The sequence below is a fragment of the Aythya ferina genome (assembly GCF_964211825.1).
Source record: "Aythya ferina genome assembly, chromosome: 1".
NCBI lineage: Eukaryota > Metazoa > Chordata > Aves > Anseriformes > Anatidae > Aythya > Aythya ferina.
The window spans coordinates 165,195,099-165,220,435 of NC_140296.1; the positions used below are offsets into that span (position 1 = coordinate 165,195,099).

At 39.9% G+C, this 25,337-nt stretch overlaps 1 protein-coding gene across 1 annotated transcript in view; it reads left to right on the forward strand.

Moving 5' to 3' along the window:
• The window catches only part of PAWR (pro-apoptotic WT1 regulator), an 81,593-nt gene that overhangs the window by 18,541 nt on the left and 37,715 nt on the right, over positions 1-25,337 (forward strand). The window contains exon 3 of the mRNA XM_084528109.1: positions 20,550-20,678. Within this exon, the coding sequence (XP_084384235.1) occupies positions 20,550-20,678 (129 nt within the window). The remainder of the gene's footprint in view (positions 1-20,549; positions 20,679-25,337) is intronic.

Below are 25,337 nucleotides of genomic sequence, written 5' to 3' on the forward strand. Positions count from 1 at the left end.
TGCTAGCGTACTGTAACAAATTGGCGTGCCACTTCCAGTTGTTAATTTTGCTAGGATGTTTAAGTGCAGCTTGTTTTGAGGACCAGATAAAATGAAAATACACTGAGCTGTGTACCTTTTTTTCCTTGAGCTTGATTTGAAGGCAGCACCTATTCCCAAGACAGGCTTTTACCAGTTTTATGCTGCTATGGTTTGCCCAAAAACTTTTGTTATTTTTGTCTTTAGTTCTTAACTCTGATAGAAGTATTCAATATCTGTTAATTTCTGGTATAGATCTCACTTCGTTAATCCCACTGCTCACTCTAGTTATTAACTGCAGGTGTATTTGCTTTAAACAAACAGTCCTTTCCTATCTAAGTGGGCTTTTGGGGAAATCATCTTGAGAATAACCTTGAGAAGTTACTTTTTAATGAAAATAAAGTTTGCTTCATATGCCTTTTCACCACTGTGAAAAATAACTTACTTTACTGGCGATAGGTATGTTTGGACTTCAATAACCAATGTGTTTTGTGGACAAATATCAGTCCATTTTATTACATTCAGTAGAATTCATATTTGTATTGCCGTTATTTGTCTCATATCTCATCACAAGTTCTTGCTCAGTGACCTCCAAAAGCATGCCTTTCAAAATCAGGGAAAAATGAGTTTGAAATCATGATGGCTGTGTGTTGTTCAGTTCTGGCAGTTAGACTCCATTATACATACTGTATGTCTCTTCAAATGGTCTTCATTGGTGTTATTTCAGTGACGTGAAACAAATTGTTAAAAGCTTCACCCATATGTCCCTTGGCTTCTTGCTAAGACCAAGGTGTGGGAGGGAAGTAGTGGTAGAAGTAATCTGCTATGGTCATTTTTCCTCTAGAGCTTTTAACTCATGTTTTCATTTCTTGTTTTCCATAGATTGGGGAAGTTGTGACTTGTCTGTGTGTGTGCTTATATGTATATATACGCATATAGCCAGAAGAGTGTAGGAGTTGGAATAGTCAAAGCATTAAAAAAAGAAAAAAAAAAAAAAGGAAAGCACTCAAATAGGGCAGCTCACTCTTCAAAGGATAATTTATAAAGCAGATTTTACAGGAAGAAGCACACATCTATTTGGGTTAAGTGTGTTAATTGTCAACAATCCATCTTTTTCCTTCTCCTGATGAATGATAGCCTATCAACTTGCTGTGTCCAATCCAGAAACTTTGGCTTTTAAAAGCTTTTCCTTTGAGTATTTTAGAACTTTTCTGCTTGTTCTTCTTCAAAAATGTATCTGATTGTTTACTTTGATTTTTTTCCATTTTTTTTTTTCTTTTCTGCATATTTTGGATACATTTTTGGATTTGTGCCTGAATCCTTCTTTGCACAGAGATTTGATTCACAAAAGATTTTGCCTGTGTCTTAAGAAGGAAGTATTAATGTATAATGTTGCCCAAATGTGAGAAAAATAAAAGCCAATCCAACCATGAGATTTCCAGGTTGGGGTGGGGAGGGAATGGCAGGAAATAAATCAAGAAAATCCCACTGATGCAGTAAATGCATAGAAATGTTGGTTGAAAGGGGCTTTTGGAAGTCTCAGAATATTACTTTCACCAGTGCTAGATCAGGTCAGCCATGGATTTGTCTTGGTGAGGCTTGAAAACTTCTAAAGGTAGAGGTTCCACCATCTCTCTGAGTAGCTTGGCCCAGTGCTGTACTACTACCCTCCCACTGAACTGTTGATCCTAGTGCCCAGCTGATGTATTTTGTGGCCATTGTCTGTCTACTTCTTCCATCAGCCTGGCTCTATTGTCTTTGTAACTAACCTTCATGCAGTTCTCTAGGTTGCTATTAAATTGCTCCTTGGCTTCCTCTTCAACAACTAAACCAACTTATTTTCCTCAACCTCTCCTCCCAGGACATGTGCTCTTGCTCTGTATACCCTCTCTAGTTTCTTCTCCTGTTCACTTGGGTCTCTCATTTCAGAAATGGCTCTGATTTTGTACGTTAGTCATCTCTTAATATGAGTAAGGGGAGTATAAATTACCTCATTTTTGTTGTTTCTCCTCACCCTTGTTATCAGTGAGCAGAAGGACATCCCAGAGAAGTCTGATTTTGTTGGTTCTCTTTGCTAGAGTAACCAGTAATCGGATGCATAACAGAAAATGTTTTGTTAAGAAAGACGAAACAAAGAAAATTGCACTGAAACAAGGAAAATTGCACTGAAACAAAGGTGATTCTTTATAAGTTGTTAAAGTTTGGATTTTTCTCAGTACATTTTTTTTTTTCCTCCAGATCTTTCTGGTTCCTAGGGAACTTTAGCTGTTCTTCCAATGATGGAATCAAAATGGATCAAGAAAGGATATGTACAACACAGTAATTCTAAGTAGGAAATATTTTGTAGGTTGTTCTTCATTTTTTTAACTGAAGCATTTTTATTGCTAACAGAACCAAAATTATTTCTAGTAACAAAAATAGTTGATGTTTATTTGGATAGATATGTATTCACATATTTCTGGTATTTTAAAGAGTTCTGCTATTGCTTGCGGCAGCCAAATAGGAGACTCCTAATCTTAGTGAATTATGGAATGAAAATACAAATATATCTATTCTCTAGTTATAGATAGCTGATATTTAAATTTGAATGTGAAATATCACAAAATCTTTCCTCTGACCAGTAAAAAAATTTGTTAATTTTTCGTGTCTGTCCTAGCATCTTAATCATTCTGATTGTGCTTGTCGTGGTAGAAGTTATTTGCCTTCTTTGTGCTAATAAGGGAAAAACAAAACAAAACAAAAAGACATGCTCCAGAATTTTGGGAAGAACATTTTCTTTCTTGAAAATTTTAAGAACACTTTAGAGATAATATGGACTACATATTGTTATTTTTAGAGGGCGGTTCTGAAAGTCAAATGGCGCTGCTGTTTGTGAAGCATCACTTAGCCTGGTGTTTCCAAGAATGGTTTTATTTCTTTGGTTTCCTCTCAGAAAGCCGAATTTTAAGTAATGTGTCCAAAGAAATTATTTTTTCTTCTTTTTAGCTTCCTGTAATGGACAACATGAATCCTCAAGTATGTGCTTCCTGGTGGTGAAGTTCTCCTTTGCTCAGAAATTGAAAAAACCCTCCATCTTTTGATTCTGATTTGACTCTTTAGTCATGCTGATATTAAACTTTTACTTGGGCAGTGCAAAAAGGAGATCTGTTCATGCTTCGTTAATAGCAATGATGTGGAATGGCGTGTTCCTATATGAAGAGCTTGATATTTGATCCAATTAGTGGTGGAGCCGAAAAGCAATGTGGGGATAGTTCACACAGCCGTTTTGTCATCCTAGGACTTGCCAATATTATATTTTTATTTATCACTAAAGTATGTGCTAGGGAACGAGAGCTGGCTATTGAGGTGCCTAAAAGTCATTTTTCTTTGGCAATTTGGGAGTTTCTCCCTCAAGTTGGTACTAGTCTTCCACTAGTGAATATCTGAATTATTGGTCTGTGCATAACTGTGATTCAACATTTGTGGAAGGGATTAGCCTTGATAGTAGTGTTCAATAATAATGGTAGGGTAGCCATAAAATCCATATGATATGGTCTCATTTGTATGTAATGCTAAATGAGTTGTTATCCCCTCCCCTGCCCCCACCTCCTTTTCTTTCTTTATGACTTGTATGTAAGAAGAGTTGTTTGATTTTTAACTACTTTGCTATTAAACTAAAGGTCATGTGAGAATCCACAGGAATCGGCCAGTTTCCAAGAATGTGACTCCTGAAAGATGGTCTGCGCTAACACGCTGCTCCCGTAGCCATGGTGTGCTGCGTGCCCGGGTAAATTAGAGCGCAGCTTATTCATCCTCCTGCTCCATCGCGGGAGCTGCATTTTGCATACCCACTACTCTTTATTCTTCAGACTTCATTAATAGTTTCGGTGCACGAGTAAAGTTCTAGGTCACTGGCCCTTTCCCTGTTAGTGTTAATGGAGCCCTCTTTAAGTCTCCTGGAATGCTAAGAATGAGGTTTTACTTCCTTTTTTGGGAACTCCTAATTTTTGCCAGTTGTATGATTACTTCAAGCTTCTGCATTGCTTTAAGCAATACAACAGAATCACTAATTTATTTACTACGAATAATTAGAATTTACAACACAAAGAAATGACATTTAAGCCTTAGCCTTTCAGGAAACTAATTATCATGTATATGAAGATTCCCTGGAAGATGGGAGCTGAATGCTGAGAAGATTTAATGAGGCTGTTTTCAGTTTCTTTTTTATGTTAAGGCCTGTTTTTACTCTGATGCCCTACTGATAGGCTGAGGGGAAAAATCAGATTGGAATGAACAAGTAAGAAATTACTTTAAGACAAGCATGTCTCAGATCCTGGAAGAAGATGCAGGAATTGTAGTTGGAAGTCAAGACGTACAGTTCCATTCCTTAATGTAAAATTGCCTTTTTACTTGTCAGTTTAAAACTAGCAGCTTCAGCTTTAAATGGTGTGGGTTAAATAGTGTAAGGTTAGATCCTGTAGTAGCTTTGAGAACTACAAACATGTTTAATTTATTTTAGAAACAGCATCGCAATAAGCATTTTCCTCTTAGCAAAATAACCCCTCACATTATCATATTAAAACGGACTTTGCATGTTGATGACTGTGTTTTTCAAAGAAAAAGATCAGGAGGAATGCGAATGCTGTCTATTTTGCGCGTGTGTGACTGTATCCAAGTTACTATCCGTAACCCAGGTTTTGTTCTGCTGCAAACTAATTTAAATCCCCCAAGGAATGCATAATATCCTTGCCAAAGGGTTTCACAGAGCAGTTGAAAGCTGTGTTTCAAAATAGGCATTCTTTACAAATTCTTCAATTAAAATGTTGTCTTTCAGAATATAATATAATAATAATGCATACACTTTGTAGCGAATAGAGGTAAATGTTTAGTCTGCATGGCTGAATAACTCAGAGCTCAGCACGGCTGGCTTTGCCAGTAGTGCGGCTCAGTAGAGGGTGGCGTTTGAAGAAAACCACAAATTAAATCACTATAGGAGCGTAATAAATAAATGAACAAGCAAACAACTATTGGGTAGATTAAAAAAGTTTCAATTCTTGTGTCACCTCTCTTATTTTTAAAAGGTTGTAAATAAGTAATATATCAAAGCCAGCATAGTCAAATAAATCCTCCAATTTTCCCCCATTTGTCTCAATGCACAGGTGATGCAGTGGCTTTCAGGTCTTCACTCTGGAAGGGCGCAGCCAGCATCCCATACTGAGAGCTGTGAGTCCTGTGACTTGGGTTGAACTTGCAGCACTTGCAGTAGAGGCTGCGTTCATCTGAGTCTGAGCCAGACTTGAGGTTGTGGTGAGCCATTATCTGTGATGGTGATGGTACCTCCTTTAACTCACCTTTCTTACTGAAGGTTTGGTTACTGGCAGTGGGCGTGCTGTTATCCAATTACAATGCAAAATGAAGGGCTTACTTCAGTCGGTTTGGATACTATAACAGAATCTCATCAGTTCACAGGTCTGGTAACCCTTCTTTTGTTTGTTTGCTTGTTTGTTTTTTCCTCAACCAATTATTCAGTCGTAATCTTAAGTCATGTTGGTTTTTCATTCTGGTTAAATGAGTATTAGGATATATTATCAGGTGTTTGCCATTAGCAGTACAAGAAACATTTCTGCCAGGAGGAAACAGGATTATGTATTCATGTCAAAAGAGGATTTTCCAAGGAGTTTTTTGCTCTATAATAAGGATAAACGTTTGGAACTGAGTATGTCCAGATAACTTGACCTCAAAGTAGATGACCAGAATAGTCTCTGGCCCATAAATATTAACTTGTCAGAAACCTTGAAACAGTGGAAAAGCTTTCAGAGAATTTGAATATAAATTTAGGGTTATAATTAGAAAAAAGCAAATCCAGGAGTATAAATCTAGATGAACAGATGTCATCTGGGTAGATGTCAGTCTAGGTAAAATAGTGGGAGATCTATTTTGTTTAATTCTCTTGGCTAAAGGACAAGCACTGTAATTTAGCAGGTCTTTTTTTTTCCTAGGATTTTATCTGGATGCTTGAGTGCTAAATTGCAGAAGTCGGTTATAGTCTGCTTGTGAATAGCTTGTGTTAATAGGAAGGCAGAGGTTGTAAGAAGGGTACTAATTTTGACTGAAAAAAGCAGGGAAACATGGATCACAGTGCCTTCAGTAGATAGGACAGACTAGTACTAATTGAAGTTAATAGTATGGTGCAGACAATTGAGTAAGGTCAAGGGGGAGAATGTAATTTAAGAACTCATTTTCTGTGCTTCTCTCTTGAAAAAACAATCTGAACACTGAAATGACAGAAGAGCAATCGTCCTCATTCAGGGAGACCTACCATCCGACCATCCTTTCTTGGCAGGGATGAGTACGGAAGTGTTTAGGGTAAAGTAGGTACAAGGCAAACTTTTTTATTTCTGTTACCTTCCCAGATTAGAGCAAGAATCTGCACAAAGAATTCTTCATGCATACATTCATGTCTTCTCATGAAAAGCAAGTGCTGTGGTTGTGTAGTGTGATGGTGCTATAGCAGAATTACCTGGCTTCCATTCTTGCTTCTTCCAGTCCCCTGCCTGACTGCAGTTGGTCTATGTGGGATGTATACATAGACAACTCCATGGGTTGGTGGGGAGAAAGGTCTTCTTTGTGAAATTCACTGTCTGTATTTGTTATATTTGTTGGCACTGAAACTTTTCATGCAAAGAGTTTACTATGGTATAATTTTAGATAATAAAGCTGCAGGGGACCTTGACAGATTATCTAGCTCATCATCTTGTCCCAAAAGGATTGTTGTATCTGTGTCACCCCTGACATGGTTCATCTGATGTGGGTGTGGTTGATACATTCTTGAAGATCTCTGGTGACAAAGGTTGCTTTTCTAGACAGACTGCTCTATGCCTTTTTGTGTGTGTGTGTGTGTGTTCATTTTTTGTGTGCAATGCATTTGTTGTTTTTGCAACAAAACTTTATTAGGTGCGATGAGATGCATAAGTGAATCAGTCTTCATCCTGTTTGCAATTATTCTGCTATTGATGACTCAATAAGGTGTTCATAATGTTAGCTGGATTATTTGGCACAAATTCTTTCTTACAGTATTTCATATCAGTGAAGAATGACTCTGAGGTCTTCATGGGTGTTTGGTGTGACACTGCATAGATGCGCTTAAGTTTTCCTTCCCTCTGTACACATTTTAAGAACAGTCTTCAAACACAAACCATAAATTAAAAAACAGCCAGTGAAGAGAGTCAGAGCTTCTATTAGTATTCTAGAATCCAGTAAAGAAGACACTCTGTTATCTATAAATAAATATGGCAAAAGTTTCACGCTTTCAGATTCACTGCCAGAAAAGATCCTAGTCCAGATTTATATTTCAGGCATAAACTGCTACAGCTTAATTTTAAAATACTTTCTGTTTATTTTATTGCAGCTCTGTGTCAGAAGTACAATAAAATATCATAGAAGTGTGAATGGAGCTCTAATTGTTTTAGGAAATGGGAGTTCCACTTAACACTGGAAAATGTTGCTTAAAGCAGTAATAAGAGAATGCCAAAGCCATAATACGTAGGGCATAGTGTAATAGCTGTGTTACGATCTCTGTGGTCTTGATTTCATTAGATATTTCTTTCCTACAATTGCCTGCGTATGTTAGCAGGGGAAATTACTCATGTGAGGAACACTATTATAAAGTATATCATAGAATCATAGAAGGCTTGGGTTGGAAGGGACTTTAAAGGTCATCTAGCTTCCAACCTCCCTGCAGGGATGTCACCCACTAGATCAGGTTGCCCAAAGCCCCATCCATCCTGGCCTCGAACACCTCCAGAGATGGGGCATCCACAGCTTTGCTGGGCAACCTGTTCCTGTGTCTAACTACCCTTACAGTGAAGAATTTCCTCCTAATATCTATTCTAAATCTATCCTCTTAGCTTAAGACCATTCTCCCTTGTCCTATTATTTTCTGTCCGAGTAAAGAGTCCTTCTCCATCTTTTTTATAAGACCCTGTTAAGTATTGAAAGGTCGCAATGAGGTCTCCACGGAGCCTTCTCTTCTCCAGGCTGAACAGCCCCAGCTCTCTCAGCCTTTCTTCGTAGGAGAGGTGCTCCAGCCCTCTGACCATCCTTGTGGCCCTCTTCTGGACTTGCTCTAACAGCTCCACAGTGGTTCTTGTCATTGTGCTGTGTCTTGTGTTGTGCTTGGACACCTTTCTTATAGTAAGGTAAGTATCAGGTCTGAAAACAACTTCTTTTGCTGTTTCTGATACGTTAGTTTTCAGCAGGATCAGCTTCTGTCCATTCAAACAGTTGTGCCAGCACAAAAGAATTGGCAGTGCCAATATGAACAGAGGATGAGGCTAGGTTATTTGGCCACGGTCTGTGGATATTTCCAAGTTCATGCTGTTCGTGGTGGGAAAGCTAGGTAAAGAAGCCCATCCTGTCCTGGTTTTTTTTTAATCCTGTTCATTTATATTTGTGTTGCAGCTTACTTTTCTTTCAGCTGTAATGGCCCCACTGCTAAGGGGCCAAGCTGTAAGACAATGTACATTAATCCCCTCCCAGTGACTCATTTGGCATTTTTACCTTTAGGAATCCTAATACGGGGCTGTGCCTTTATGTGAAAACTTCCAAGAGTTGAGTGAGCTCTGCAGTAGGCCCCTTGATGCTACTTCCAGTGGTAGCAGCCATGCAGGTTACAGGGGGCGAAGTGTTCTGTAGTCCACTCAACCTGTAGGTTGAAGAAGTCACCGTGACCATGTGTCAGAGCTCTGAACTCGAGTCAATAGTTTTTTTTCACCTTAAAAATAGTGTTTACCATTATCAAGGGTACTACTTAAATCCCAAAGTAGTTGATTTGAGTAATGTTCCACATTAGTACAGGCTTTAGATGAATACTTCGGCATTTCTCTGGTTTGATTTGCTGAGGCCTCAGTTCTGTGAGAGTTCAGAAGTTTCCAGGTCAGGGCTACTGTGGATCCTTGCTTGCTTTTTGCCTGCCTCACCCATGCTGACTCCAGCACTCTTTGATCCTGTAGCTTGCTAGATTGAGGCATACAAAATACTTTTATAGGGTTAGCTTTTTTCTGGTGAATTACCCTGACGTGGCTTGCCTGGCTTGGTGGTGCAGAGGACTGGCAGAATTGGAAAAGGCGAAGACTAGGACAGTGGCTCAGCCCTTGTCCCTCACGTTTGTTGGGAACTGTTGGGGAGGGAAGGCAGTCTTGTTTTCTTGGCTGGAAAAAAGCAGTTACATGGGTTCACCTATTTTATGTGGGGGAAAAAAAAAAAAGGAAGTAAAAATAAAATCAAAGTAATGCAGAATTATTTCAATGTCCAAATAAAGTTTGGCTCAACTTTTGGGTGAAGGTTCAGTTCTGATTTCAGCTGGAGCAGTTTCCTTTCTTTAAGTTGCCTAGCGTCCTAATACAGTCGGTCATAGATAGGCAGGGAGACTTTTTAATTCTACGTTGTTTTTTTTAAAACCGTGTTTGAGAGACTTTGGGATTCCTTACTCTTCCAAATCTACAGATGAAAATCATGTGGCATGGAGGGGAAGGGTTTTAAGTTGTTAAACAAAAAATAATGTTGTGTATGCGAAGCCTTCTACTAATTTTAGTATCTTTTAGTGCAGGTGCTGAAAGGTCAATTGCTAGCCTATCACTTGTGTTGGACCAAGAGGCTTTTTTCTACCCTAAAGCAATGTTAATGTCCATTTAAGGAAGAATGTCTGCAGGAGCCGGTGGTATTTACTAACTGCGCCTGTGAAAACATTCCTCCTCACCCTCAGATGCTCACTCAGCCTTCTGTTCTCCAAGTGACATTATTACAGGCTTTAGCATGTGGTCTGAGAAATTAAAAGCACGTTTTAATAACGGGAATAGCAGGGTCCGGACCCTGCTGACACTTCCTCTCTTGCCTTCCCCTAGGTTTCAGTGCAAGTGGCTGGGAAATTTGGGATGTTTTTTATTTTTTTATTTTATTATTATTATTTTTGTTTTCCTTGCTTACAACACAAACACCCCTACTGGAGCATTGTTTTATCCATGAAAGTTTCCTGTCCCTGGGATTCTTGCAAACAGATTTTTCACTGATTTAAGGCACTGTTTGCCCTTGTGGCAGTGGCTTGAGGTGGGAGCTTGCCTGTGGTGCTGCGGGCCCATGCCAGCCCCGTTCCCTGTGCCCCGTAGGCTGGCCTGAGGCAGCCTGAGTGCTCCTGGGAGAGGTAAAACTGCCCACCTTTCCTCTTCTGGGGATGGTGAGGCCTGAATTACCTCATGTTTGCCCCAGATTGGCCTAGAGAAAACAATGTGTGTGAGCAGTTACCATGGAGAAGATGGTGCACGTTAATTGGTGTGTCAGTCTTAACCTTCACCTCATGCACTCTTCGAGCTCAAAGCAACACGGGGAAGGCTGTCAGGGCCCTTTTGTTCTGCGCCTCAGCGACCCAGACCCTTGCCAGTGATGTGCTGCACAGAGCAGATTCATGGATTCCTGTCAGGATATAACAGATTTTATCAAGCATCTGTAATTGATGGGTCTCTGAGTGCTTCAGAAAAGAGGACTTCACCTTTTATGCCTGTTAAACAGCTAAGAAGTGCGTGTACAGTTGGTGTTTTGAATCAAGATAACAAATGCCTTATAAGCTGAAATCTTAATGATTTGCTTGAGTTGTCTGGCCTGAAACGCTATGTCTGTTGACATGCAAAGAACCTCTCATTTGCTGAAGATCTGACAAAGACTTCTGCTGTGTTTTGTACAAGTAAAGGTATATCTAAAAACCAAAAACCTTGTCAGGCACTCAGCAAATCTGGAAAAACAAACAAACAAAACCCTCAACCCTAATGGAAAATTTGGAAAATTGCTTTTTTTTTTTTTTTTTTGTACACATTTTTCTGCACTCAAATAAGTTTTGATTTATCTATCTAGCCTTTTCCCTGCTGTATTTATTCCTGCCTTACTCTGGTTCGATTTGCTGCAGAATCCCACAGCTCTCCCAATGTAACGAGGAATGGTAGCGCAGGGCTTCAGGGAGTGCGGTTGTTTTGAACCAGCTCTGTGATGTGACTCATTCCTCCCATCGCTACCCCACACCACATTTCCTCACATCTAGATTGAGCTGTTTTGTGTCTCTGCATGTTCTACTCTCTTCTGAGGTCACCATATGCAAATGCTGCTGTAGCAAAGCACTTGAACCTGCTTGTACTGTTTTGTTGGCTTAAACTGTGCGCAGGAAATGCTCTTGAGTGGCAAAGTCTTGTCTGGCTCCATGCTCCCATCCTGAAGTCCTAGTTTTCCTTATCTGCTGGGGGAAGAGCTGTCTTGGCCATGGTAATCAAAAGGTAAAGATTTGAGGTGAGTGCTGCAGGGAAAATAAAGCAGATCACTCTGACACTCATGGAAAGATCAAGAAAAAGTAAAAGATGTAGATTTGCTTCTCCAAACAAGTGACACAGAAGTGTCCTTTGCTTGCTTGCTTATTTTTGCTGCTGCAATCTCTGCTTGCTTGCATAGTTCCCTCTCACCAGGCATTGGCTACACGTTCTTTCTATGATCGTTTCCCACAGCTCTCTGTCGTCCCACGCTTTCTCCTCCTCACCCCAGCCCTCCCTAAGTCAATAAACCACTGGCTCCCTCAGTTGCCCGTGTGGCCTTTGAATGGGAAGAGCCAAGCACCTGCTGGGCTGTGTGCGTGCTGTCTGCTCAGGTGGGAGTCTGACAAACTGTCTCGTCTGTCTGTTGAATTACGGAAGCAGCTGAGCTGCATCTTGCACTTGAAGCAAACTGGATTTTCAAAATACCTTGTGTGAGTTTCATATCTTTAAGATATTGACCTGTTATTATACTATTATTATTATGCGTGTCCCCCTTCCCCCAACTGTTGACTTAATCAAAATACGGGTACAAAGGAACTCGATTTCTGAGCAGAGCCCAGAGCCTTTGTAATCCCCCCCCCTTTTATTTTTTTTAATCCATATCCAAATTTCCCCACGCTTTCCCTTTTTTTTTTTCTGTTTTGTTGTTGTTGTTGTTGTTGTTGTTGTTGTTTTTTCTGTAACAAAGTGGAGCACAGATGCTGGTGACTGAAGACTTTCATACTGCTAGGACATGGGATTGCACCATGAGAACCTGGACTGGATTTCCACCAGGAGCCTTGGCCAGTCATTGAAGCATTTATACAAAACCAAAACTGTTGGCAAAGCCCCCAAGGAAGAGATCTTCACTCCAAACTGCATAGTTGTAGGGTCATCTCAGAAATCTGATTTGGGAACCAGTTTCACAGTATTGTTGCTAGGATTAAGTTGTGGATATAAGGTCATTTCTTTTGAAATAGTTCCAATATTAACTGCAGCAGCAACTTTAAATTGTTTCTGCCTTAGCTGGGTATTGCCAACCTGGCAAATTTCAGCAACTGGGGATGTGCTTTGTCTGCCTGCATGGCTTCTATCAATATTTTCTGTCTATTCCCGACGCCAGTGATGGAGGCTTCAAAAGTGCTTATTTATTGCACCGAACATCAAATTTAACAGTTATTATCCAGCTATGTGTCTGTTCTGTCCAGTGTGATTTTTCAGTACTTTCTTTCCTTTTCTGCATCACAGTGGTGTAGCATCCTCATCTGTCTCTGGTAAAACATTTGGTTATTTTAGGAGTCAAAAGGCAACAATGTTGGAGAGATGAAAAACTAGTAGATATTTTTATCAGTTTTTCTAGGGATTCACAAGACACCACTGCCAAATTAGAAATGCAGTACAAGTCTCAAAAAAAAAGCATTGTGCCAAAGTTTTCTTTTTCCCTTGGAATTGGTTCTGGTTCTAAGTCTATTGTTCTGACTTGTCGTGCTCACTTGCTTGTCAGCAGCCTCTCTCCCTTTGTTTAGTTTGACCAATCCCACAGCCACTGTCTGTAAACACTGAATGAGATTCACTTGGGTAGAAAAAGCAAAATGACAATTAGCCTGTTAAGCAGGAGAGCAGAAACCTATGAAAGCACTGTATTACATTTTTAAAAAGCCATTTTAAATGCAACTTGATACTCAGACAATATAAATTGCTACAAAGTGCATGGTTAAGAGGACAGGATAGTTAGAAATACGGTACACATTAACCTGTTTGATCTCCTTTTAGAACATTCCTCAAATACCGATCTCATCTTTATTTCTTTTTAGAAATACCATCTTTAATTAAGGGAAGAAAACAGGAATTAGCTGCCTTCCATATTACCTTGTCACATGAAAAGAAAAACTTCTGTTTTGAAAATAGCATGCTAATCTCCAGGATTTGCTTCTCTCCCTGTTCTTCTGGCTTTAAACAAAGGGTGCTTGATCTGTTTGGTCTTCATCGACATGAAGATGCATCTTACTCTCTTTTGGAGCATTGTTTCTGTTTGTTTAGTTTTGGCATGGCATTTGAAGGCAAAACAGTGGTGGTTACAGGCATTCTAACTCCATTATCCATGTGTTCCCTGAGTGGCTTTTGTTTAGCCATTGTTCCAGTGGGTAAACTGCTCCTATTTCAGACAGTTTACATTGCCTCCAGTAGCAAATATCTCTTAAGAATTGTATCTAATAGGGGAGGACGTTCTATAGGAAAAATAGTATAGGCAGGCACTGAGCCTATAGACACTTATTTTCTGTATACCCATGCAAAGATCTCGCTTCAAGTTTTGCAACCTGTAACTATTGTTTTTTAACATACAGGACATGACACAAACATGTGTCATGTGAAACAGTCCTTCCATGCATGGTACAAATATCTTCAGTGTTTCTCTGTTCCTTCTGTCTGTAACAGGCAAACCTTGTCTGGCAAGGATTTTTTTGGCTCATCCTCTGGTTTGTGATCTTTGTATTAGGTTGGATGTATCACTTTAAGATGTTGTTCAGGAGGCTAAGGTGGTGGGTTTGGTGGTCGACTCAACTTTGAAAAAAAGTTATGGATTTTTCTTCTGGTTTCTGGTGTTTCTTGGGAATGTTGCTATAACTTTGAGATTTGGATGTTCAATGCTATTTGTGATAGCTCTTTAATAGGCATAACCAACAGCAAAACAGGGAAAAATATGTTTTTTTTCTTCTAATCAGCAAAATCTGATTAGAGCAGATAAGAAGAGGAGTGTGCAAAATTTTAGAAGTGGGGGATGTTTTGTTTTCACTCTCCTAGTATATAGGGCTGTGCTGTATTTGAAGTTTGGACTCTTAGTTCTGAAGTGAGACAGAATGGATCATATCCGTCAACAAGAGGAGGATTTGGCTGTTTTTCTCCTAGCTTCTTTATTTTCTGTTGAGATTAGTTCTGTTTTCTTTTTAAGAGCAGGGCATGAATGCTTTATCATTTAGTTGAGTGATTATTATATTCATATAATAATTTCCCCATGGAGCGGGTGTCCGCAATTTGACTTCCTCACATAGTGGTTTTCCATTAGTTCTGCTGTTTGAGCTTGGTGTTTAATTCTGAAAGCTTGCCAATCCATATTTTCTATTCTGTTTTTGTCTATTCTAGAAGGATTTAAATAATGCTAGATTGACACCCTCCCCATCCCCCCAGTTTCTCTTCTATCCTCTGGTATGCTGGTATTTCACTGAGTGACCTTAATATTAATATCACGTACTAAGTAGTTAAATTGAGCATTTCCACCAATCATTCATGACAAGCCTTGTGATAAAGGATTCTTTGGCGATTAGTTTAAGTTAAACATTTGACTTTTGAACTCATTTTTGTGGTATGTTTGAAGACAGTGGTGGCCAAACAGTGTATTTTGCTGAGTAACAAACGGCAAACATAGCTGCTTTTTGTTATTATAATAGAGGGATAATTGGCATTCTGGTGTTGATGTAGTTGATGTTTTACTTAGCTTTAAAAGAATTCAAAATACTTTGTTATTTTGCTCTAATACAGACAAATAAGGTCATGGCTCACGTCCCCTTCATTTTTAAGTGGATTTTCAAATGTATCCTATGGAAACAAAGAACACAAATTGCATTTGCTTGGAAATACAATGGAGCATATAAAGCGTGTACTTCAAAGGTCCCATTTTGGGTGAGAAAAGGATTGACTTGAAGCAAAATGTAGGTGGGACATATCACAAATAGGATGAGCTCTGTAGAGCAAGACGTGCATCTCATTGTCCTCCAAGTGATGGCTGTCTCTTGGCTGCGCTTTGTAGGCAGCGTGGTCAGGGTGAGCACATCCTAGGGCTGCGGTCAGCTGTGCTCTGGCCCACCTGCTGTTCGCTGACCCATTGCTGCATTCGGGTCTCTTTTGATCTTAGATACCAAAGATTCCTGTCTTTATTCCCTTTCTGGGTTAAAAATCCATGCTTGTGATCACACTAATTGTTGGTATTGGAGTGCTCCATTTGGATACGGAGACTGTTAGAAGTGCACAAAGATCATTCAGATAAGGTACCCAAGTTCCATATCCTTTTTTGGATTCCTTTAATGTGAGAACTAAGGCTAAGTGATTTTTTTTTTTTTTAATTTGCTGGGTGATCTGTATTCATAACACTGTATGTTTTACATAATTCCTATGAATAACATTAGCTCTTTTCACCCCCATGGAGATGTTTTTCAGCTTGCCAAAGTGCTTTTCTTTACATGTTAGACCTGATAAAAGGCTTGTGTAGTGAAAAAGACATATTTTTTTCCAATTTTACTGCTGTTCCGCTGTAGGATTATATTACTGTAAACCTATTTTACTTAAATATTTTGGGTACTGTCTGGACACTTTAGAAGAAGTGTGTTAAAATGTGCGGTTAAAAACAGTGTTTCTGAAGGGGAAAGGTAATGTAGTCTCAAATCGTTGAGGTTTGGGATTTTTGCTTGTTTTGTGGTGTGCATTCAGAATGGGTGATGACAGAAAGGTTGGATGTGTGCAGAGGTAGGAAGCTGGAATTTAGCAGATACCAGGGCTCTGTGTGATAAAGACAGAAAGCCTTTGATTCCCCATGCGGCATGAAGAAAAGTGATTATCAAGAAATGATGTGTAAAATAGTCTCGTACTTGCAGATAGCTTTTCCAGGCTTTTCTGAAGGGTTAGCTGGGTTGATTCCCAGAACGCACTTGATTATAGTTGATTGCCTAGTCACATTTTAATGCAGAGTGAAAAGGAGTACTTCATCTCATCTTATATTTCTGTTGTGGAAGTTTTTAGGAAGTAGTTAAAATTAACATAAACCTTTGTGCTTTTCCAGCATCTTGGTAAGAACTTGTGATACCATACTTTAAACCTTTACTAATCAGAGAAAATGACCTCACTGTCCTTTTTAAAATTGTTTAAAGTTGTTTTGGGGCAATGAGAAGAAACCTAGATTTACTTCCTCTCCTAAATTGTTCACTTGTTTAAGAAGCTAAAGAAATGTCAGGATAACTGATAGTGCTTGTGTTGTGAAGATTCAATTTATTGCCCAAACGTGAAGTTGAAAACAGAATTTTACTGACTATACATAGACATCTGCTCACACGTCTTGCTGGACTCTTTAAATATGTTACTGTCTCAAGTGCTCATCATTTTCAAAAAGCTGATGTAGCACAGCCTTCCCTGGAGCTGTGTGAAAGAAAGAGCTTGAACCTGCTGGCATCTGGTTGAGGCAAAATACGTGGGCTAATTAAAACTGCTGAAATCAACCTGACTGATTTTTCATGAAACGAACTGGGAAGCTCTCAGATATGTGCTCCGGCAGCAGAACTGCAAGGCGAAAAAGCAAGTTGGTGCAGGAAGGGGGATGGGGACGGGGACATTTTGCATCAGCACAGTTGCGGCCAGAGTCACTTGTGTGCGTTTCGAAACCGCTCCTTTTGCATTTAGAAATGCTGCTTGGTCTTTTGGAGAAGACGGCCCCTCCCCGGTTTTTGTTTGTAGGATGCCCAAGTGTTTATCGGAAGCGACCCCAGTGAATCACGCGGGAGGTTCTGTGCAGCGCCTGCTTGAACTGCAGGCCGGCGGTGTGCTGGAATGTAGGGCTATCTTTGGGGCCGCTTCCTTCATCCTTCTGATTCTTTCGAAAGCATCTCATTCTGCTTGTATTTTCCATACTAGAGGTTTACAGAAAAATGTTTATTGCTACAGCTTCAAACATTTACTGAAATGCTAGAAAACCTAAAGAATTTCTGTGGATTCCTTATATTAAGATCAGATGTGGGAATGCCACATTGAATGTCTGCTTTACAAAACTCAGATGATTTTAATGGAAAATAAGCATCTGAAATGGTATGTGCCTAGCAGCAAAATAAAAAAGCAGGGGGAAGGGAATGGACAGGGGAACGATATAATGGGTCGGGATTACACCTCAGTGGTTCCCAGTCTGATCCTGGGCTGCCGCTGACAGAAAGCGATTGCCTTTCAGGGGCGTGGAGCTGGTTTCTGAAGCGAAGTGCAGCATTACAGGGGAGCAGGTGATGCAAGCAAAGCACTAATCTGCCTGGCTGAAACGGCCTTTGGGTTCAGGCAGTTTCAGCTGTAGGGCAGTTTGAACAAAAAAGTTCAAGAGTGTTATTAATTTTTCAGTAAAAATTAAAATCTGTCAGGTTTACTTTCGTTGATTTTTATTAATCTAAAGGCTAGCCTAGAACATAAATAGCACTAAGATTACTGAGGTAACTGAAATTTCTGGATAATTGCATGAGCAGGCTATTGAATGTATTCTTTTGGATACAGAAAGCTAATTTTGTCATGAGTTTTAAAGTCCCTTCCAACCCAAACCATTTGGTGAGGCTTAAGCAATGGATTTCCTCACTAAGGCTAATGGTTAGTGATTAAAAAATCTTAGTAACTAATAAAAAGTATTCAAATGTTAAAATTCCATAATTGTCGGGGTGTAAACTGGTGCTCAGCAAGCATTTCATATGAGGGCACTGTTTAAGTTGGCTGTGGCTTCGGGCTTGAAAGAGGAATGTGACTTTTGGGTTTGGGAAGCTGCTGGTGGCACCCAGCAGCCTGTAGGGGAGGCCCTGCCAGCCCCAGCCTGGAGTTGCAGCGCCCGCAGCTCCTGAAGGATGTCCCAGCCTGGCCTCGTCTGCCTTCCTTGTAACCCCAATGTCAACCCACTGCTGCTGTGGGTCCCACCACTCATAAACATGCTTGCCCCGGCTGGTCCTTGGCCCGCTCCCTCCCTGTTCACTTCCCCAGAGCTGGCCGTCAGTGCAGAGGCTGTGTTCTCCAAGTGAAGTTTACAGCAACTGCTTGGCTAACTGTTCTGTGCTTGGGAAGGGAGCCTTTAATTGTGGGAGCATGAGCTTTTTGGGGTTCGTAATACCTTGCAGTGACATCGATTTTCAGTCTGCTCTGATCCTCGCCCTTCCTGAGAACGAAGGTGGGTGGGAGTACGTGCCTCTAGCAGGCCCCAACTGCAAAATTTGGTGGCTGGAAATTTCCTGACAAATGATGACATTTTGTCTGTGCCCAAAACTACCAAGAGGGTAGCTAGTGGCAGGTGATCTTATATGAAAAGAGAGGAAAACATTTTTCCTTGCAGAAGTAATTGTATTCAGGGACAATAGTTCTGTGAAATGTGTACGGTCTCTAGAAAAACTTAGAAGTACACATCTGGAGGAGAGAACTTGTGAGGAAAGGAGCACTTGTCTGCTTGGTTGTTGCAAAAGCAATTTTATTGTTCCTACAGCATTATAAGCTGAGCTTCACACGTCCCTTTAAAGAATGTTGACCCTTGAAAATGCAAAGCTTTTTTTGAGGTCTGTTCTGATAACTGAAAAGTTTTGATAACTGTTCTCTTCTTTGTCCTCTTGGTTTTCTCCTCAGTTTATTAAAGGCTGCTCTTCCAAATTCTAGTCAGATGGTCTCTTGCCTTTGTGTTTATCTGGGTTCTTAATTCTCTACCTGAACAACCTGGAGGCTAGCAGAACAAAGTTTTTCTGGTTTTCTAATAGCATGTCATTCTTCACCTGCATGACGTTAATCTGAATTTATGTGAGATCCTCCTTGAGCCTCTGAGGTCTTTCTGAGCAGGGCTGGCTTCACATGAGCTGAAGATGATTTCGTTTCTTGTTGCAGTGAAGGCGTAGATTTATTTCTTATTTTGTCACTTCAGAATGGACTATTAGGATAGTGAGATAAAATAGGATACAGACTTAAGTTTATATTACCAAAATTTGTGACTGTTACAGTTTATAAAAGGTAGAGGATGTTGATTTAAAGATCAGCTCCTAGAATGTGCTGTGACAGTGTTTTTTAAACTCTCCATTAGTAATGGACCCGAGAGAACCAAGTGAAATATTTTTGATTTATAATTACTTAATTTGAAAAGATCACTTCTTGAAAACATTTTTTGCGTGTATCATGATTTAGATGTGATCATTTTTCAAGTATGTCTTTCCTTTGTGATAAAAGTAGGCAGGTCTACGTTAACGTTGATTAAAAGTATACTGGTGAAATTGCGTTAGGATTCTGGCATGGGTGGGACTGTAAAGAATTTGAATGGCCTTTATTTGGGTTCACTTATGTTCAGTTTTGGAAGCATATGCCCTTTTAGTTTGTCAGTTTTCCAGCACTTGTCACAGTGGAGTTTGCTTTGCAGCAGCCAAAATTATTACTTTTTTTTTTTTTAATGCTGTGATTTTCAATTAGCAAATAAGTGTTTTTTCTTTTCAAAAATACTGCATTCCACCATTCTCATTGTATGCTTTTTTTCCTACTTTTATGTCCTCTGGAAAAGATGATGTCAAAGATTGTCAGTATCTAAGCCTTGGAATGGTGATTTTTTTGTGTGCATTAGAAACTGGCGTTCAAGTCATTTGACACGTGCCTCCGTACTCTTGTAGCCCAGCTCTCTGCTTCTCAAGTTGTTACCCACTCATCTAGAAGCTTTTTTGAATGCCTTAGAATAGTTCATTCTCTGTGTTGTTGTAGTGCAACGTGCTAGCTTGTGATGTTATTTTTTGGGGGCTTCATATCTACTTCAAGATAGTCTTCCAAATAACTAGACTGTAGTTTTTCTTTCTGTAAGGTTGTTTACGTTAAGCTAGTATAGACCAATCTAGACACAGCTGACTTAATCCAAAGGTGGTTGAGCTCTAAATGTCTCTGCTGTGTATTTCAGAAGTCAGAAGTGTCTCTGAATTCTATTTTGTACTTTTTGGGTCTCACCTATCAGCAGTTAGTACTTTAGAAATGTGATCTTTTGAACCAAGTGTTTCAGTAAATCTAGTATGAAACATTAGTGGCGTTCTGTACCTCTTTCAAATCAGTCATGTAGAGGTAAAATTATTGCTCATGACAAATGGGATTGTAAAATCATAGAATCAGTCAAATGGAAGGGACCTCAGGCACAGTCCAAGCTCCTGCTCAAAAAGCAGGATTAGCACTGAACTCGGACAATGTTCCCTAGGGCTTTGTCAAGCTGGATCTTAGTTGGATTATTTCTTTTTCGTGATTAAGTAAAAGCAGCTAGTTGTCAAACTTTATTCTTGTACTGGAGATATTAACATCCATTTAAAATAAATTAAACTTTTCTGAAATGTAAAATTAATCTTTGAAAATATTAAGTCACTGATGCATGAATTTTATGAAATGTGGGAAATACATGAAGCAACATAAAAAGACAATTGTGTAACTGTATATTTTTGTTTTTAGAGCCTTGATGAATATGAAGATGATGAAGCAGGACAGAAGGAGAGAAAGAAGGAAGATGCTATTACTCAGCAGAACACGATACAAAATGAGAGTTCCAGTGCAGATACCACTGGCTCATACTTACTACAGGTGAGATCTTAACACTTTCTCCTTTTGGTATTTTATTCAGTTCTTAAACTGATGTTGCCTTCTTTTTTTGTACTCCTACTTAACAGTAGATTATATGATATATGAAAACAAACATGAAATTCAGAAGCTGTAACATATCTAGAAATAGAGCATATAAGGTTCCTTTCCCCAAACTCAGCACTGCTGAGACTCAGCTCTAACAACAGGATTGTTAAGATAAAGGTATAAATGTCCACCAAACACTCATTTGGTATGAGATAGAAAAATGTGAAGATAAGAGAAAATTACTTGTGGGTTTAGAATATTCAATTAATTGGAGGTAAGCTTTGCAGATCAAGACCCTTAAAATATGAAATAGTAAACTATTGGCTGTCTGCATATGTGATTATTGGTGCTTTCCATGCATCCAGTATGGATTTGGTAGGGAGGAGCAGAGGTAAAATTACCTTCTTCCATGCAGTATTCTGCTTCTTTTTGTTGTCCTTCGTTGTCAGTATCACTTGTCTCATCCATTGTGCATCTTCCTTTGCACAGTCCTGACTTGTCCACTCTGTCACAGCCCAAAAGTCTACTGATGGTGGGGGGTGGGGAAATCGAATCGTTACAATTTATAGTCAATTAACAAACTTCTAATTACTGATTCTGGTACTGAAGCAAACACACACAGAAAACACCTTGCCTCTACAAAATCACTTCCCCCCCCTTTTTTATTCTCCAGTCCCTTTGCAGTAGGTGATACTTTGTCCCTTCAGAGGCACAGGTGATTGGGATCAGTTGCCATCTATTTCCATGTGATTTCTCCAAGGTGTCCCAGTGAAAGACATGGGGAACACAACTGCTTCTTTTTTCATGTGACTGAATGCTGCAGAGAAAGCACAGCCTATAATACCTTGCACAGCCCCTCTCAGCAGCCTCTTCTCCAAGCTAAGGAATTCTGTTTTATTTAGCTCTTCCATGTACAGAAGACATTCAATAACATTCTGTACTTTTTTCTGCTTTGACTCCACTTTATTTGGGATCAGGAAACAGAAATGAAGAGCATGTTCAAGATTAAAATTCAGATAAACCACTCTACAACCATGTGCTCTAATTTTTTTTCTGCTTCTTTCCTGATAATTCCTGCTAGTCTTCCTTCTTAGTGTTGCTGAGCACTGAGTTTACTTTGTTTGTTTGTGTGTCTATTACACAAGTTCAACATTTTGGGTTTATCCCTGAGTCATCGTAGCCAGCTCATATTCATGCACATGTAAGTTGAGATGCATTATTATCTTTTTGCCTCACTTGGTGCTTATGTACACAGTATTTCACCTACTGTTTTGCCTCCCAGCCACTCCTAATAGAGAAGTCCTACATATTTCAACAGTTGACTCTGTTCTGAATAACATCTGTGGACATGACCTCCCCAAATGTATTGAAAAGCACAGGTCCCAGAATGAGTTCCCACGGAACTCTTTCAGGTACTCCATTCACTGCAATAGCTGGCTGTCAGATCCTACCATCCTTTCATGGATTTTCACTGCTAATTTATTCATGGAAAGACATCAGCTCTTATTCCAGTGTAGTTTAATTTTGTAAAAAAAAAAAAAAAAAAAAAAAAAAAAAGAGGGGGATGGGGGAAATACCAAAATTCAGTAGACTGTCAACCAAATTTCTCTTCTGGACATCTTTTGAATGAGTTACACTTAAGAAATTGTGTACAGCTTTCTATTTTACAGGTGCCCTGGTGACTCTTCCAGACTATATCATACTTATTTATTTACTTCCTAATTCCATTAGACTCATTAGCACCACTTTATTAAGAATAAATATCAAGCTTGGTGGTCTGTAGCTCTTTGGTCTACTCTAGAAACTTCTTAAAGATGGTGACTGTGTTAACCACTGCTACAAGGGCAGTTTAAAGTGAGAGATTAAGTGACAAGAAAATCAGGAGGAAGTCCAAATGGATTTACCAAGGGGAAGTAATGCATGACCAACCTGATGGGGTTCTATAATGGAATGCGCAACCTGATGGATGATGGCAAAGCAGGGGATATAGTGTCTTCCTAGACTTCTGTAAGGCCTTTGACACTGTTCCCCCTGAGATCCTCCTAAAGAAGTTGCTGAAGTAGGGTCTGGATGAGCAGACAGTGAGGTGGATCAAAAAAATGACTGAACAACCAGACCGAGAAGTGGCTGTGGTGCAATCTGTACATGGAGATCACAGGGGTCAGTACCGGGTCTAGTCCTCTTTAACATCTTCATTAACAATCTGGATAACAACTGAGGGTAGAGTTCACCCCCAGTAAATTTGGAGATGACACAAAACTGGGGGGAGTGGCTGACTCACCAGAGGGCTGTGCTGCCATCCAGAGGGACTTTGACAGGCTGGAGAGGTGGCCTGACAAGAGTCTCATGAAGTTCAACAAGGAGAAGTGCAGAGTCCTGCACTTGGGGAGGAACAGCTCCAGGCACCAGTACATGCTAGGGACCACCCACTTGAAAAGGAGCTTTACAGAAAAGGACCTAGGAGTCCTGGTAGACACCAAGTTGAACAAGAGCCAGCAGTGTGCCCTTGCTGAAAGGAGTCTTGTGGTGGCCTGGGCTGCATTAGGCTAAGTATTGCCAGCAGGTCGAGGGAGCTGATTCTTGTTGTCTGTTTGGCACTGGTGAGGCCACACCTGGAGTGCTCTGCCCAGTTCTGGACTCCCAAGTACAAGAGAGACTTGGACACAATGGAGAGAATCCTACACAGGGCCGCCAAGATGATGAAGGGACTGGAGCAGCTCAATTATGAGGAAAGGCTGAGAGAGCCTTTCAAAAGCTGGGCCTCTTGAGCATGGAGAAAAGAAGGCCTGGAGATGTCTCATCAATGTCTGAATGGAGGGTGCAGAGGGGACAGAGCCAGGCTCTTCTCAGTGGTGCCCAGTGCCAGGCCAAGAGGCAATGGGCACAAACTGGAACACAGGATGAACTCTTCCTAAACACCAGGCAGCACGTCTTTTCTGTGTGGGTGATGGAGCAGTGGCAGAAGCTGCCCAGAGAGGCTGCGGAGTCTCCTCCTTGGAGATCTTCCAAAGCTGCCTGAACGTGACCCTGGTCAGACTGCTCTGGGTGGCCCTACTTGGGCAGAGCTTGGGCCTGGTGGGCTCCAGAGGTCCTTTTCAGGATTCCTCATTCTGAAATGTTTTTATACAGTTTAGAAGTTGCTTGTCAAGCTTTTTTTTTTTTTTTTTTTTTTTTTTTTTTTTTTTTTTGTGCTCTGCTTTCACTCTTTCAAGAAGCATTCCAGAAGTTGTCACTTCGTTTCCCTGGTGTTATTGTTATATAATATTTTGACTGTATTCTCATTTTCCTTTTATTTTTTTCTTCCATATATTCTATTCCTTTTGACCAGCAGTCTCAGTTTCTCTTTAGCAGACTGCCTGCATTAATTTTACCCTGCACAGTTCCAAGTTTGTCACCTCCAAATTCAAACAGGCACTACTTCTTCTTTGCTGACAGAGCACAGCAGGGGTGTCTTGTCACTGACAATACAGTGTCCCAGTCCTCGGATCTGGCAAAAACCCAGGCTGCTTCATGCACAGAACAGATGGAACCTTAGCAAGTTGAAGCTGCTAAGACTTAATCAGTTTATTACTGACTGTCAACTCGCTTTTAATAGAATACTTTTATAAGTGGCCCAAACTTGAACAGAATTTGACAGTGTTATTTCAGCTTTGATGAATTAGTTTCATTTTGATGGTACACTGTGTAACAGTGGAGCCTCATTCTGTTCTTAAAATTGAGGTTATGTTGTAAATCTAAGAACTCAGTCAACTCTAGTTGGCTTTAACCAACATTTATTATAATTCTACCTATAAAGCAAAGTAACTGCATTTCTTCAGTTACAGAGTTTTCCACTGATTTGTCCATTCTATGAACATTTTATGAAGCTTGTAAATAATTACTGTGACATTTATATGGGAATCACAGATAGTAATGACTCTGTGTCTGATAGACAAATAAATTGCTGAATTATATTCTCTTGTTTCCAGTCCTTAACCTGATCTTTCAATTTATTTTAGTTTTATTTTAGCATTGTGGTCAAAATGCAGTTTTTGAAAACAGCTTTGAGGGCTTAGCTCTGGCTGAATTTCACAGAATCACAGAATTGTCTAGGTTGGAAGAGACGTCAAGATCATCGAGTCCAACCTCTGACCTAACGCTAACAAGTCCTCCACTAAACCATATCACTAAGTTCAACATCTAAATGTCTTTTAAAGACCTCCAGGGATGGTGACTCCACCATTTCCCTGGGCATCCCATTCCAATGCCTCACAAACCTCTCAGTAAAGAAGTTCTTTCTAAGAAGAATTTGAAGTCCTTGACCCAAAGCACAGAGATGTGAGACTTATTTAAGAACAGATAGGAGAGTATTTTTCCTGAAACAGAACTTATTTTAGCTGAAATCAACTTACCTTTTTTTTATTATTGGAAATGTGGATGTGGCAACTGGCAACTTTATCTAAACATTGAAAATACAGTGCAATCAGAACTCTCATTTAACTTCAGCAAAAGATAGTGTGGAAACCTTCACCTCACCAGCTGAATCAAAACTGTATCAACTCCCAAACAGAGAACAAGTGTGCTGACTATCTTGCTTAATTTTTCTACTGTATTTAATTGTGCAGCTCTCAGCTT